Genomic DNA, 15,659 nt, shown 5'->3' with positions numbered 1-15,659 from the left:
AATGAGCAAAATTTAATAATATTTTCGGTTATGATAGTTCAAGTTGATATGCAGATGTGCCCTACTTTTAAAGTCTATAAATGAACATCTTTATCTTACAAGGACAATAAACTGCAATGTAATCGAACTCACCATAAGTTTGCCAATACAACCATTATAATAATAAAATCATAACATTTATATTTAAAAAAGAACATGTTTGGTTGCATGTCTCTGGGGTGGACACAAGTAATTGTATCCTGGCATAGGGATAGGATTGTCAGGCCAAATAGAGACTGCTTGGTGAAATCTGAATTTCAGATAAAAACTAATAATTTTTGGACACACGTGTCCCAAATATTGTTTGTGATATACTTATGCTAAAACATTTATTTGTTATCTGAAATTCAAATTTAACTGGGAACCCTGTATTTTTTATTTGCCAAACCTGTCAATTATACCTACAGGTAGATGGCTAACTCAACCAGTTGGAGCTTGGAAATCCAATGAATATATGATGTTGAGCTTATTTCAAATTAGGTATAATTCCAATTCAAAACATCTGGTACTGGTAGGAGATGACAGAGATCCTTTTTCTTTATAAAAAGCAATTTTGATTTATCTATGCTTTTTGAGAAACTTTCCTTTTGTCTGAATTTCCCCAGGTGCTATACAAAGGAACATACTGATAGTACATTCTGGAGACTGAAACATGATGCTCTACAATGTAACCAGCCTACCAGAAAATCTCCATCTTATTTGGTTATGTCTAACTCAATTTCTTATGTAAAACAGTGGCATTATTTAAATTTCTCATATAAACAATGAATATTATTGAACAATGGCATTAGAGGAAAAACAATTTTAACAAATAACTTCTCAGTCCATGTTAATCCCCAACCTCTCTCGTTGACTATTAAAATAATGTTGTACTCATTTTACACCTGGAAGGAAGTCAAGATATATTGGTGACTTGGTTTGCTTGTTATAAGTGAAAAAACTGTGTAGATAGCTGAGAACTTTATAGCAATAGATACAACTATTGTGTTGATTTTTTTCTGCTCAAGTAGTCTTATTTATCATTTTGAAGATTTTCATTTTTCCATGCACTCCAGAAATCAAAGGAAATGTTTTGCTAATGTGCTCAATTCCATATTCCATATGATTTATATCAAGACATGCATGGGTAACACAATCAGAGCTCATCATTCCTGGTTTCTTTCCTCATCCACCCCTTGCTGACTTCTCCTCGGTGTTAGGTTAAAAGAAGTTAAAAGAAGTTGCTGAGTTCAAAGCCACTCTCTCTTTCTCTTTCATGTCTGCCTTGCTGTAGAGTTAATTCTGGTCTGCTTTTTCTCTGTCACGCTGCTTTTTTGGGAAGTCCTGCAGTTCATTCTCCTTCCCTTTGTGACTCTGTGGTTAAGAATTAGGAAGCAAGGTTTTAAAAGCCTGTTGTGGCCACATATCAAAACCACATTCAATGGTCTAGTTTTTCAGCTGCAAGTCTGGAATTATTGTCTCTATCGGTCATTCCTTATATTTATTCTTTTGTTATTTCTGAATTCTGATGGGGAAACTGGTAGGTCTCCTAGATCTTTAAGATCCTATTATAATCATCCTCTTTGGTAGTGGCAAAGTCACAGTGGATTAAATAAGGCTCTTTACCAAAACTACAACAAATTTAGTGAATTAATAAATTTGCTTTTTAAAATGTTTCATGAACCAGAATCAATACTCCATGTCCTATCAGAAAAATATCTGCTAAGAAAATCTGTTGTGAGAACATTCAGCGTGTTCCTGATAACATCTGACCCTGAGAAAATAAAAATCACTCTTCATTTGCATCGTTTTATTGAAATTACTTCATCATTGATATAATTATCATAAATTAAAAATTATCTTGCGAAAATTTAAAATAAATGTACTAGAATATTGAAAAATTTAAAAGATATTTTAAATTTTCCAATAGTATTTACCAAGAAACTTAATTTGCTGTATTAATTAGTATATGCAATTATTCAATCACAATCTTCATATAGCAAATATTCTGCTTAGAGTGTTTCAAGTAAATAGATCACATTAGAAAGGAAATGGATTTATACTCCTGTTGTTCTTACAAAATACTTCTTGTTAAAGTATTTTAAGAATACTTTTAAATAAGGAGAACGAAATTTGATAAGAAAGAAATTGAAATCCTACATAATTTGTGTAGGTTTCATTAAATATTTCCAAAAGCATATCCATTATGTGTTATATAATTAGAGACATTTTATTATTTTTTTTATTATTTTTTTAATGTTTATTTTTGAGAGAGAGGGAGAGACAGAGTGAGAGGTGGGGGGAGGAGGGGTGGAAGGGCTGAGAGAGAAGGAGACACAGAATCTGAAGCAGGTCCCAGGTTCTCAGCTGTCAGCATAGAGCCCAATGCGGGCTGGAACTCCCCAACTGCAAGATCATGACCTGAGCCAAATTCAGACACTTAACAGACTGAGCCACCCAGGCTCCCCTAAAGAGGCATTTTAAATCAAGAGACTCAGTTAAGAACAGAGATTCTAAAACCAGAGTGCCTCTGTTGAAATCCAGCTTTCTCGGAACACCTGGGTGGCTCAGTCTGTTGAGCGTCTGACTTGGGCTCAAGGTCATGATCTCATAGCTCATGAGTTCAAGCCCTGTGTTGGGCTCTGTGCTGACAGCTCTGAGCCTGGAGCCTGCTTCAGATTCTGTGTCTCCCTCTCTCTCTTGCTCCTCCCCTGCTTGTGTGCTCTGTCTCTCAAAATAAATAAAAATTAAAAAGAGAAAGAAAGAAATCCAGTTTTCTCAATTACTCATGCTAAAGCCTCCTTAGGCAAATTACTTAATTTCTTCTAATCTTTTGTGCTCGATTTCCTCACCTGTAAAAGGGAAGCGAACAATAGTGTTATCTCATAGGTTAATGTTAGAATTAAATTATAAATGAATAACTAATATAATGTAAAATTAATATATTAATATAAATATTTAGTTCTTAGAATCAGTGTCTGATTTATATTAAATGCTACATAAAGGTTTCCTATTATTATTGTGCAGGCAAAATCATTTCATAACCTATAAACAATAACTGTATAGATATTGCAGTATGAAGGTGTTAGCATACAAAGACAGGGGGGAGAAAAGTGTCCAAAGAGAACAGCAATGGGAAAGACTGAGATGGTTGAGTTTAAATTGCAGAAAACAGGCCCTGGATTGAAGTGAGCAAGAAGGAGATTAACTGGGGTCAATGTTGAAAAGTCAAGCTAGGACCAGATCCCGTAGGGCTTTATAGATGTTCATCAGAAGCTCGAATTTTATTCTAAAAGCAATGGGAAACCAAGAAGGGCTATTAGGGTGGAAGATTTAGTGGTATGATCTAATTTCCTATTGACTATATTATGTTCCTTGGCTGCTTTGTGGGAAATGGACGTTAGGGCCTCAAGTCTGGTCTCAAGAAGAGTAGATAGACAGTGCAGAAGCCCAGGTGAAAGATGATGGTATCCTGGGAGCAATGGAAATGAAGGAAATTTGAAAGAAGGGAGGAAAAGATAGCTAGTGAGCCTGAAAGAGTGGGGATAGTGAGCCTGAAAAAGTGGGGATAGAGTAGGGGTAGGAAACATGGGAGCCATAAGGGAGGGAAGGAGAGACTGAGATGGTCTTAGATGGGAGAGATACAACAGCATATATGGATGCTGATGAAAAAAGCAAAGACAAAGAAATTGATGTATCAGAGTGAGGGTATGTTTTTCTTCAGTCACTGCAAGAAACCTCATTGAGGAAAATACTCTCAGTTGCACAGTGCTTATTTCTTCTACATAGTCCAATAATCCAAATAATCAGTAGTAGCATAATCCAGTGATGATTTCATTTTTCCCATCTCTAAACTTCTAAACATATTATGTGTTATTCAACTATAAAACTGGCGAGTTTTATAATGCTGACTTAATTTGCTCATCTGTTTTAGTTTAATACCAAGCTATGCTTATGAGTACAACTCTTTTGTCAAATTTACTGAACTTACCAGTCTAAGGGGAAAAAAAGGTTAGAGATAAGGATAAAAGAATCTTTCTGTTTAATTACCTCTATTTTAAGCAATTTTCATTACCTTCCAATAATTTAGAACTATTTTATGATACATAAGATAAAAATCAGGACTTTTGTAACCTCCCTTCATATAAACCACTAAGAAATGAAGATTAGATGAAACAATTAGTAAAACAAGCAGCATGATATAAAGCCAAGTTTCAGAAACTGTTCAGTTCCAACTCTGCCATGAGCCACTCCATCACTTACTAGCTTCAGACACAAAACTAATTACTTTAGGCTCAATTTTCCTTTTAAAATACAGTATGCAATGTTTCCTAACCTTTTAAAATCTATTATCTTTTATAAATATTAAAAGACCAAAACACAAAACCCTATTTTATCATTATTTTTGAAATTGATAGAGTATTCAAAAACAAAAATAATGGAAGTAAAAGTGAATAATACTTCTAAGAACATATTTTTTCAATGGTGTAAAGTCCAGTTTTGTTTTGTTAAAATGCTTTCTCCACTGCATGTGCCCTTCTCCCAACCCCACCAAGTACTGAGTAATTCAGAGTAATTTTGTGTCCCTGGTGAATGGGAGCTGCTCAATAAATGCTCGTTTCTTTCAAAATACTCTGACGGCAGATATTTTATATTAAGTGATGTGAGTCAAAATGATACAGGTTGTCTGCAAAGTCAGGAGTATAGGTACACTTATTTTTAAGTAGAACATTAATTACATTTTCAAATGTGTTAGGTATGTTTTCAGGTGAAGTACTTCTAAATTTAAAACTATGACTCTAGTTGATAGTCTTAAAAAGTAGAATAAATATACCACAGAAAATCTAAAAGATTTTGGAAAGACTATATATTTTTTCTTCATTTTAACAATTGACCACACTGCTTTAAATTTAAAGATACTTCACCTGAAACAATATCTGAGGCTGAAGAAAATGTATTGAACATAATATCTGCACAACCTAAAAATAACGTTTTCCAATTTTGCAGCTGTCCTGTATTATTTCCATATGACTTATAGGAGGCACTTTTGTGATAGTTCATAATCATAATTTGTCACACATGTATTATTTTGTTCTTCAATTTAGTCATTTAATAATGTTAACTGGTATGATTAGACCAGTTACAATTCTAAATCAGAGGACAGAGCAATGAAAAGATAGGCCAAGTCCTTTCCTTCACAGACCTTTTTAGCAATTTTCTGAGAAGCAGTATAGTATGTAAATACAGTCTTCAGAATAGAGGTCACGCATCTGTAGTTATAGGTTTACTTATAACACTAAATTTACTGTAAACTTCTTATATGATTTTAAACATTCTTTAAGTTATCTTAGGATAATCACTGCTGTTCTTTTATCTCATACACTTGCTGTTAAACAAAAAATGAAATTCACTAATTCCAAGTGTACGAGGAGTCTAGACAAATACGTACAGTAATGCAAGCTATACCATAATTATGATAGAAAACATTTCCATAATGCCAAAAAGCTCCCTCCTGCCCTTTGCTGTCGGTTGTTCCTCTCACTCCCCCAACCCTTAGCAATCACTTATTTCTAAAAACAATCACTTTTCTAGAAGTCTGCAGTGTGTTTCTGCATGGCTTTTCCCCTCTTTGTATGTTTGCACAATGTCAAGCATCCATGGTATGGCATGGATCTACTTTAATATTTATATAGCCGCTCAATTTTCTTTGGATTTATGATTGCAAGAAATATATTTTTTATGCTTTTACTTTTAACCTATTTGTTTCTTTAAATTTTAGGTGCATTTCTTAGACAATACAGAATTGGACCCTGCCTTTTTTTTATCTAATCTGATGACTTCTGCTTTTTAACTGAAATGTTTAGTCCATTTATATTTAATATAAGTATCAATATAATTATGTTTAATTTACCTTCTTCCTAGTTGTGTTTTTAAGATTTTAAAAATTTCTTCTTATAATCATTCCAATTCATTTGCACTATTGGTTGTTAGTTATATCTCTTTGATTTCATTATTTTTATTTTCTCCTGGTCATAGTTTGGCAAATGTTTTCCTGTAAAGGGCTAGATAGTAAATATTTCAGGCTTTTCAGGCTATACAATCTCTGTTGTATTTATTAAACTTTTTACACTGTAAAGTAAAAGTAGTCACAGATAATATACAAACAAGCAAGGATGGTTGTTTTTTTCTTTCTTTTTCTTTTTTCTTTTCTCTTTTTCTTTCTTTCTTTTTTCTTTTTTTTTAACAAACACTGGTGTACTGTACTTTGCTGTTTCTTTCTCTAGGGTTTACAATGTACAGCTTTAACTTCTCAGTAGGTATGCTTAAATAACATACCACTTCATATGTAGTATAACAATCTGACTACGTTATATTTTTCCCTTCCTATTATCTGAGTTATTATTGCCATACATGTTTGCTTGTATATATTCTATAAACCTTAAAATGTTTGTTATAAATAGTACATTGTCTTTAAACAAAATTTATGAGGTAAAACATATATTTTATATTTTCCCATATTTACCATTTATTTTTATCTTTCTTTAAAAAAAAGTTTATTTTTTTAGTAATCTCTATGCCCAATATGGGGCTTGAACCTATGACCCTACAACCCCAAGATCAAGAGTCACATTTTCTTCTGACTGAACCAGCCAGGCACCCCTACCACTTCTTTTCAGATCTAAATTTTCACCTGGCATCAATTCTCTTCTGTCTTAAGAACTTCCTTTAACATTTATTTTCATTGTGAAGATCTGTTGCTGACAAAGTCTCTCAGCTTTTGTTTGTCTACAATAGTCTTTATTTGCTTTTATTTTACAAATATATTTTTACTGTATTTAAAGTTTTAGGTACACTATTTTTTTTCAGTACTCCAGTGATGTTTCTCTATTGTGTCTTGGTTTGCAAGGTTTCTGTCAAGAAGTCTGCTGTCATCCTTGTACAGTTGACCCTTGAACAATGCAAGAGTTAGGGTTGCAAGCCCCTTATGTAGTAGAAAATCTGCTTGTAACCTATGACTGCCCCCAAACTTCACTACTGATAACCTACTATTGACTAAAAGCCTTACCAATAAATAAAGTCACTTAACACATGTGTATGTTATACGTATTATATACTGTACTCTTGAAATAAAGTCAGCTAGAGAAAAAATGTTTTGAAGAAAATCATAAGGAAAATAAATTTACAGTACTGTATGTGTATACTGAACACAATATATGTATAAGTAGACCTGCATATTTCAAACCTGTGTTGTTCAAGATTCAAGTGTATTTGTTCTTCATTTATAAAATGTCTTTTTCCTCAGGCTCCTTTTGAAGTCTTCTATCATTGGCTTTCAGCAATATTGTACACTGTGTCTTGGCATTATTGTATTTGTTATACTGCTCAAGCTTCATTGAACTTCAGATCTTGAATAGTTTGCATCAACTTTGGAAAAATTTTGGTCATTATTTCTTCAAATATCCATTCCCTTCTTTCCTTCTGAGACACCAATTACATGACTACATGATACTATCGCACCATAAGTAACATTCTATTTTTTCAAGGTTTTTTTTCTCTCTCTCTCTCTAGTCTGCATTTTGGATAGTCTATTGCTTTGGCTTTATGTTCTTTGATATTTTCCTCTGCAATATTCTGATGTTAATGCCACTCAGCATACATTTCATTTTTAATACTGCATCATAAATTCTGACCTCTAGGAAATTTAGTATGGTCTCTTTTAATCTTCAGTTTCTTTCCTTATCATACTTCTGTTTTCCTCTACAATGTTGAACATATAAACGATACTGTAAAAACTACTTAAGTATTTATGCTTTTCTGGATCTGTTTCTGTTGACTGATTTTTCTACTGGAAAAGGTCATATAAATGCATATATATTTTATTTTGGGTCCATCTGATTCTCTTTTTTCAGGAAACGGAGTTATGATTTCTTTTGTTCAAGTGTCTGCACGCTATTGATTTATATTTTTTCTAGTTATTTAAATTGACAGCATAAATGGTCATCATAATTGGAAGTTTCTTTTTGTTGTTTTAATGCTTTCAGGTAGCCATTCTTTGCTCTGTCAATAATATGCTGAGTAAAAAGTTCATTCAACCGACAGTTTTTCTTAATGGTAAAAAATATTTCGTTTATTCAAATTGGCCACTATTCAAATTGGCCACATTTTTCTTACACACACATAAAACACAGCATTTGAATTTCTAGTCATAATGATAAAATATATGTATACTTAAGTGCAATTAAGTTGACTGCAGTGTTAAATTATGTAAAAATATTGATATTATTGAAAAATTAATGTCCTGAGAAGGACATGTTACAACTCCATGAAGAAAAACTGTATAGTTTCAATTTAGGGATATATGAAAAGTTCATTGCTCAAATATTTTCATTTACCAGAAATCATTATCACCTCATCAATTATGCCCTTTGAAAGCTTCATTACTTTATCTATTAAGAAAAGCATTGAGTTTGATATTTTTCTATTAATATTCTATATGTACAATGAGATTAACATAAAACAAGCACATCTATGTATTCTTCTATTTCTGACTGACTCTTCATAAGAATGAATCAGTTCTGGAAATACAGAGTAACATAAAATCATCCATATTCTGGGAATCTATACCGGGAGCATATTGACTGTATATATCAATATTATTGTATTAATTTGTATTGGAAAAAGTTAAATAATACATTTCAAAAACAATAAAAATTTAGTACCAATTTCTTTTGAAATACTAAAGTGTTGATGAAGTTGTTACAGTGACTTCAGATACTAACATTATTCCTCCTAAGTACTAAATGTTGCAAAACATTCCATAAGAAATACCTATCTATGGAGCTTTTTCCTTTCTTGGTAATTTTTTTTAGGATAAATTTGTAAATAATTTTGTACTAAATTAGGTACCTGATTTTTGGATTAAGATTTTGCGATATTTTTTGTTAAAAGCTTATACAAAAATGATCATTGATTTATAAAAGAGTATGAGAAATTCATGATTGCTATTATTACTACTCCTCCTCCTCTTAGTACTGCTCCTCCTCCTTCTACCACCACCTTTTCTATTGTAACTTGGGTGGGAATAACGATCTTTTTGTTAATTTTGCTTATTTCTTTCCCATAAGAAGGAGAATAATTAACAATTGAGTCTCTAAATTGGCTATTAAAACAATATTTTGTCTAATCTGTTCATTATTTTGGGCAATTATAAATTTACTTTAGAAGGAAACTAAGACTTTCTGGTAGATGTAATAAAAGCCAGTGTCTAACTAGTACTTATCTCTTTGTTACTGAAAGGAATTTCTTTCTTTTCCTCCCTTGGGGTTTCATCTTTTAGTAACAGTACGAAACTTACAACAATCCATGTCAAAACCGGCTAGCACCTGTAGGAGCAGTCACACTAGGAAGACTTGCTTGCCAATTTATACTTAATAGTGTGTGCCATTCTGTGGCTAATCATCAAGAATCTGTCAATAGTTGGAAAGAATAATTTTTTGTGAGTGCGAGAGCCTAAATATATTGTTGAAGAATAAGGCTAGTTATGAACATAAAATTATAATTATTCATATTTGCTGTATAGTTTATAGATTATTTTTTTTTGCACATACATTTTATTATTTTATACCACATCCCTTTAGGAAAGCTTTATTATCCTTGTTTGATGGTTAAAAAAACATGATTTTCAGGAAGATAGTAACAAAACACATGGCTAGCTAGTATACAATGCCATGAACTTTGAGGTGAAGTTTTAAAAATTATATTGAAATTTCCCCCCAAAATTCAATGGGAAGCAAGCAGAATTTGTGATTTTTCACTTCAGCTATTTTTCCAAAATATACAGGTCCTCAAATTCCATCTCCCAAATCCATAGGGTCAGATGTGTTCCAGAATTGAATTTTTAGATTTAGAAAATAATATCGGCCACATAATGTATACTATGTAACATCACATAAAATGTTACTCACCTTCCTGTCAAAATACTTACAAATTTACTGCATTTAAAACAAATATTTTGAAATATCTAAGCTCATTTCCAAATATCTAAGCTAAGCGTTCCAACTATGATCTTTTTCCTGTATTTCCAACTTCTTCACTAATGGCTCAGTCTTAATAAACATGCTCCCATCTCCCTGATCTTCAAAACAGTCTCTCTCCCCTCACCACTTTCCCATGCAGTTAGCTCCGTATTCTCACCTTTCCTTCACAATGAAAATTCTTAAAAAATATCTACTATGGCAGACAGATAGTTGTCTCTAAATAGTCTTTCTTCTTGTCTTCTTTAATGTTAGGTTTGGGCCATCAAAAATAAGCCATATTCTTTTCCAATGGACATAATAGAAATGGTGTGTGTAATTATTTGATAATATGTTTTAACTGAAAAGACCACTCTTTGTTCTCTGGTATCTCCTTCTTACCTGCTGGATGGAATGTGGACAAAAGAATCAGAGTTCCCACATTTATCTTTTACTGTAATATGATTTTGGCAAGAGAAGCAATAGATGGTGGAACAATGAGATAGATTACATTTTCAATACCTTGGGGTCCCTAATATATTTATATCCACTATATTCAAATCCTTACCTCACATCGTTCCTCAAGCTACTCAAATTTGACTTGTACGCATGCCACTTAACTGATACAACTTTCACCACGGTCCATCAATGACTTATCACTATACTCAACAATACTCTTTGGCATTATTAATATTGCTTCCTATTTCTCAGCCCAATGCTTTCCAACATTTTTCACATCATAGAACACAAAAGAAATGATATTTGCACTCACATTGGGATAACAGACAAAATTGCTTATGGCTGGAAGTAACCAGCCTGAGGAGTGCCTCTAACCACCCCAGGTCCCACAGGGCTTTCTGAAAGTATAAAGGATCAGTGTCATGATAAACCATGTAACACGATAGCATACTACTGTAATATGGCACATCTTTTGGGCAATTCAGTTATAGACATTTCAGTCTCTTGTTTTTAAAGAATATTCCTTCCCTTAACATTTCTGAAAAATACAAGTTTTTTCCAAAGTTCTAAGAGAATAGCCCTTCATCAGAGGTTATTTCATCTACTCCTATGACTTTAATTAAAATCCAAATGCTCTATCAGCATATACAGTCTCAAGTCTACATAACATCTCATTTCTTTTTCTGACACCCAATAGCAGAAATTCAGCTTCTTTTACAGCATCACCTACTGGAAGTCTTTTAGGCACTGAGTTAAATTTAGTACCTTTACCCCAACATATTTGTCTTCTTTTTCTAAGCTCAGTGAATGTCACCGCCATACACTTAATGTTCAAATAAGAACCCTCAGAAGTCATCTTTTGACTCTTCCATTTCCCTCTCCTTTATGTCTCATATCCAACAGGTCAAAAGTAATCTATTCATTCTTTTAGAGCACGCCAGACCTAACTCAGAAAAAAAGCAGATTATAACTTGTGGTTAAATTAATCATCATGCATTTTTTTAAGTATGTAAAAATATTTTTCAACTGTAAATCACCATAAAATACTGACAATATGTACAAAGAACATGTGGTATAGTGGAAACATAAATAGACATAGAGTCAAAAGTCTTAAAGTACTGACTTGAGTGTCTAGTAGGCTAGGAAATCATTTATATTTGAGACCCTGTTTTCTCACCTGTAAGCATTCCATTTGTTCACGCATTCAATGTGCAGTTACTGGGTTCCTATGTGTCAGGAAATGTGTAATATGTTGGGGATACAAAGATGAAAAGATGAGTAAGACATTCCCTTTCTCTCAAGGAAGGAAGGCAAACATGCAAAATAATAACTGGTTTTGTTATTACATCCTCAATGGAGGCAATATTGCCTCTGAGGGTGCAAAACTTGTTTTTGTTTTTATTTTGTTTTGTTTTTTGAGGTGGGCAAAAAAACCACAACTTACTCCTTTTATGTATAAAACACAGATATACATACAGTACTTAAATAGATATATGGAAGATTTGTGGTATTAATTGAATGCCAGTTCTGAGCTAAGGACATTACTGATTATCCCATTTGTCCCTCACAAGACACTTATGAGATGGGTATTATTATTTCCATTTCACAGTGATTAAAAAAAATGGCTTGGAGGAGTTAAATAATCTGATAAATCTATTGGCTTCTAAAATATAAGTCTAATAAATGCAGAAGTCCTATCTCAACAGGTCATTAGTCTATTCTCAGTACAGACCAATAATATCTGTTGCATGGATGAATTATTATGAGTTAGGAACACATGGAGAAGTCTAGTAAGTCCATGATGTATTAAATCTCAAGTCCTATTTTCATAATCTTTATGCTGTTAAAGGTGTCCAACACATGGCTTTAGAAAGGATGATGGATCTATGGATGGATAGATGGTTAAAATGGACAGAGAGAAGAAGAAATAAAAAGGAAAAGAGAGCAAAAAAAAAAAAAAAAAGAAGGTGGACAATATCCATTCTTCCTTTCTGTAAGAGTTAGTGTGAGAATTAAATTAACAAATTTATATAAAAAAAACACAACACAGATAATAACTAAATGCAAGGTACCTGATAGAAGTTTCATTAGCAAAAACATAATATGTTCCCTGATGATTCTCCCATGCAGCCAGTTCATGCATTTTTGTGTCTCTTAGAGTCAAACTGTTATCTGCCACACTGCTTACAGGACCAGCCTTGGGTTATAATGTTCATGAAACACAGCTGGAACTTGGATGAACAATCATTTACTAGAACTTTCCAAAAAAAGAAAGAGTAGCTGAATAATAACTAACAAAAGTACACACAAATATAGGACTATAGTTCTATACGAAATACAATCATACTTAGTGTCATCAAATTAGCAAAGAGCTATTCATATAATTTTTAAAAAGAAGATAAATTTTTCTTCTAATTTATTTCTTAATGTAAGACCTTGTGTGATTATATTAAAATTATTGGTCATGGATGAGTCTGTACTACACTTAAGTAAAAAATAATTGTTTCAATTACATATGGAATCCTGACTCCAATACATTTCAACTGTATGTCCTTGAGCAAGGTCTTTAAGCTCTGAGCTTCAAATTCTTAGGGTAAAACGGGACACCTATCCAATCAGGGTTATGAAGAGTAATGAAAAATACACATAAAGCACCTAGCATAGTTCCTGGCACAGAGTTGGTACTCAGTAAATATGTTTAGAGAAACACAGGCTAACTTCTTTTAAACTCTAACTAATTCAACAACTAAACTTTCTCCCTACGTACACTGTTTCAAGTTGAGACTTTGGGGGCAAATATAGAGTGCATTCCGTTTTATCCTTAACCTGCATAATACTTACATTATCTTAGCTTCTGATTTACCCAAGTTATATTTATAACAACACCATTTTATTTATCATTTGGCTTTACTCTGAAGTGTGACAATTTTTTTTTAATAAAATTCATAGGCTAGTAAACAATGTATTTTTAAATTATCTTTGTTTTTTATTTCAGCTGTGCATTTTGATCTATACTGCAGTCACAGATCAACATAGGAAATAATAATTATTGATACAGATCTATACTATATATCAAGTACTGTTTGAATTCAAATTAAAGCTTTTGGAGACTTTTGTTCCTGGACCACAAGAAACTAAACAAATTTAAAGAGACATTTCAGTTCATCTGTGACTGCTACATTTAGTTGCTTGCCCATGCCTCAAATTCATTTTATCCCAGATCCTAGAATGAGATGTGGTACGTGTGTGTGTGCATGTGCACGCGTGTGCATGTGTAAGAACATGACAGAACGGGTTATAAATCTCAGCCACGCTATTAACAAGCTAATTAGCAAGTTATTGACTAAGTTTTCTTATCTCTAAAATGGAAGAGTTTTGGTGAAAAATAAAATTAAGATAATTTATGTAACAGGTTCAGCAGAGTGCCTAAAGAACTATGCAAATACTTAACATTTTTTGCATTTACTTTGGCTGTCATCATAATTTTCTATATTAGATAAATGCCAGTAGTTATTTCAAATTGGCCTGTGAAACAAAAATGTGATTCTTAACTTACTAAATGTGAACCAGCTATACAACAACCATGGCAAGAAATCACAAGTCCATATCACACAATACTTTTAAAGAGCATACCATATCCCGCTGTAGAAAGACCCAAGTGTTTCATTCTATTATTCACAAGTTCAGCAAGCTCTTGTCTTTCTGACCTCCTGTAGAGGTTCAGTCGCTGCTGGGTTATTTTCTCAGCTGTTTTACCAGAGTGTTTTGGACCTTTTCTGCTCAGTCTTCGGGCCCACTGCATGCTCTTTCTCCGCAGCAAGGGATGGTCTGACTGGTCGCTGGATGTTGAGTTGCGGTGGTTGCTTCGGTGATGACCTTGTTCTTTGCAGTCTTTGGTGTCTTCCCACTCTTCTACACTGATAGATATTTGAGACTGTAAAGGAAATGGATATGGATAATTAGATATTTTAGGGATAATTGTAACCTGGAGGTAAGCTGATATCTTTTGCTAATATCTTGGTATAATTATATATCCCCAGAAAGAGCAAAATCTTGATCATTGAGTACATTTTGTTACCACCAAAAATATTATTTGAGAATACTTCTTTTGAACTTATATATGAACCAGATATCTTTGCATCTTCAATATAACCCTACTAGCATAGAGTTGTTTGGAGACACAAACAAAAAAAAATATCTTATTTTTAAAATTTTTTTTTAACATTTATTTTTTGAGAGACAGAGAGAGACAGAGCACGAGCAGGGGAGGGGCAGAGAGAGAGGGAGACACAGATCCAAAGCAGGCTCCAGGCTCTGAGCTGTCAGCACAGAGCCCGACACAGGGGTCGAACTCATGAACTGTGAGATCATGACCTGAGCCAAAGTTGGTCACCCAACCGACTAAGCAACGCAGGCACCCCACAAAAAAATATTTTAAAATTTTATTCAAATAAAGTCAATGTAATGAACTTTTCCAAATCTACTACAGGCATTTCACATGAAATTTAAATAAATATAATGCAAGTTGTTTTACTTTTGGAATTCATAATATTTTAAAGGATTTTTAAATTATTGCTCTTTCTCAAAATGGCATTGGAATGAACTTTGTAAAGTGTGATTTTTTTTTTAATTTACTCACATGACCCAGAAGAAAACAAAACCACTTTTTAATTAGTTCATGCATTAACTATTCATGACATAAACCTTTTTCTGATTAAAATATTAAAACGTATTTCAGGAACTGTTCTCAGTATTCTAAGTGAAAATCTGTTGTAAATATTAATATTTCACAAATGTACTCCAGAATCATAAATAAAATTTAAATCAGGCTATTCTCCATTGGAAGCAAAAACAATAAACAAACTCAGAAAGTGTATTTTGATTTACTTTTTTACTACTAAATCTGATTTTTAAAGTAAGAAGCTTTCCTTTGATTGTAGGCCCTTAATAAATAAAAGCTTAATAAATAAAAGCTGTTTCAAAATGTTGCTTTTCATACCAGGAATTTAAACGAAATGCAACATGGATCAAAGCTGAAGGTCTTACCTTCTAAAAGGATGCATATGCAAATGAACAGTTTCCTAAATTGTACTGTACATAAGGGCAATACTCATGAATCTGCTAACTGTGTTTCCCTTCTATGCATGGAAGTTTGAACTTTAGCTCTAT

At 32.8% G+C, this 15,659-nt stretch overlaps 1 protein-coding gene across 1 annotated transcript in view; it reads right to left on the bottom strand.

Annotated features, from left to right (window-relative positions):
* KCNT2 (potassium sodium-activated channel subfamily T member 2) overlaps positions 1-15,659 on the bottom strand; it is a 198,164-nt gene that overhangs the window by 11,051 nt on the left and 171,454 nt on the right. Inside the window, exon 18 of the mRNA XM_032591711.1 lies at positions 14,124-14,424. Coding sequence (XP_032447602.1) covers positions 14,124-14,424 — 301 coding nt within the window. The remainder of the gene's footprint in view (positions 1-14,123; positions 14,425-15,659) is intronic.

This window comes from Lynx canadensis, chromosome F1 (assembly GCF_007474595.2).
Source record: "Lynx canadensis isolate LIC74 chromosome F1, mLynCan4.pri.v2, whole genome shotgun sequence".
NCBI lineage: Eukaryota > Metazoa > Chordata > Mammalia > Carnivora > Felidae > Lynx > Lynx canadensis.
This window is presented reverse-complemented; position numbering and strand designations above follow the sequence as displayed.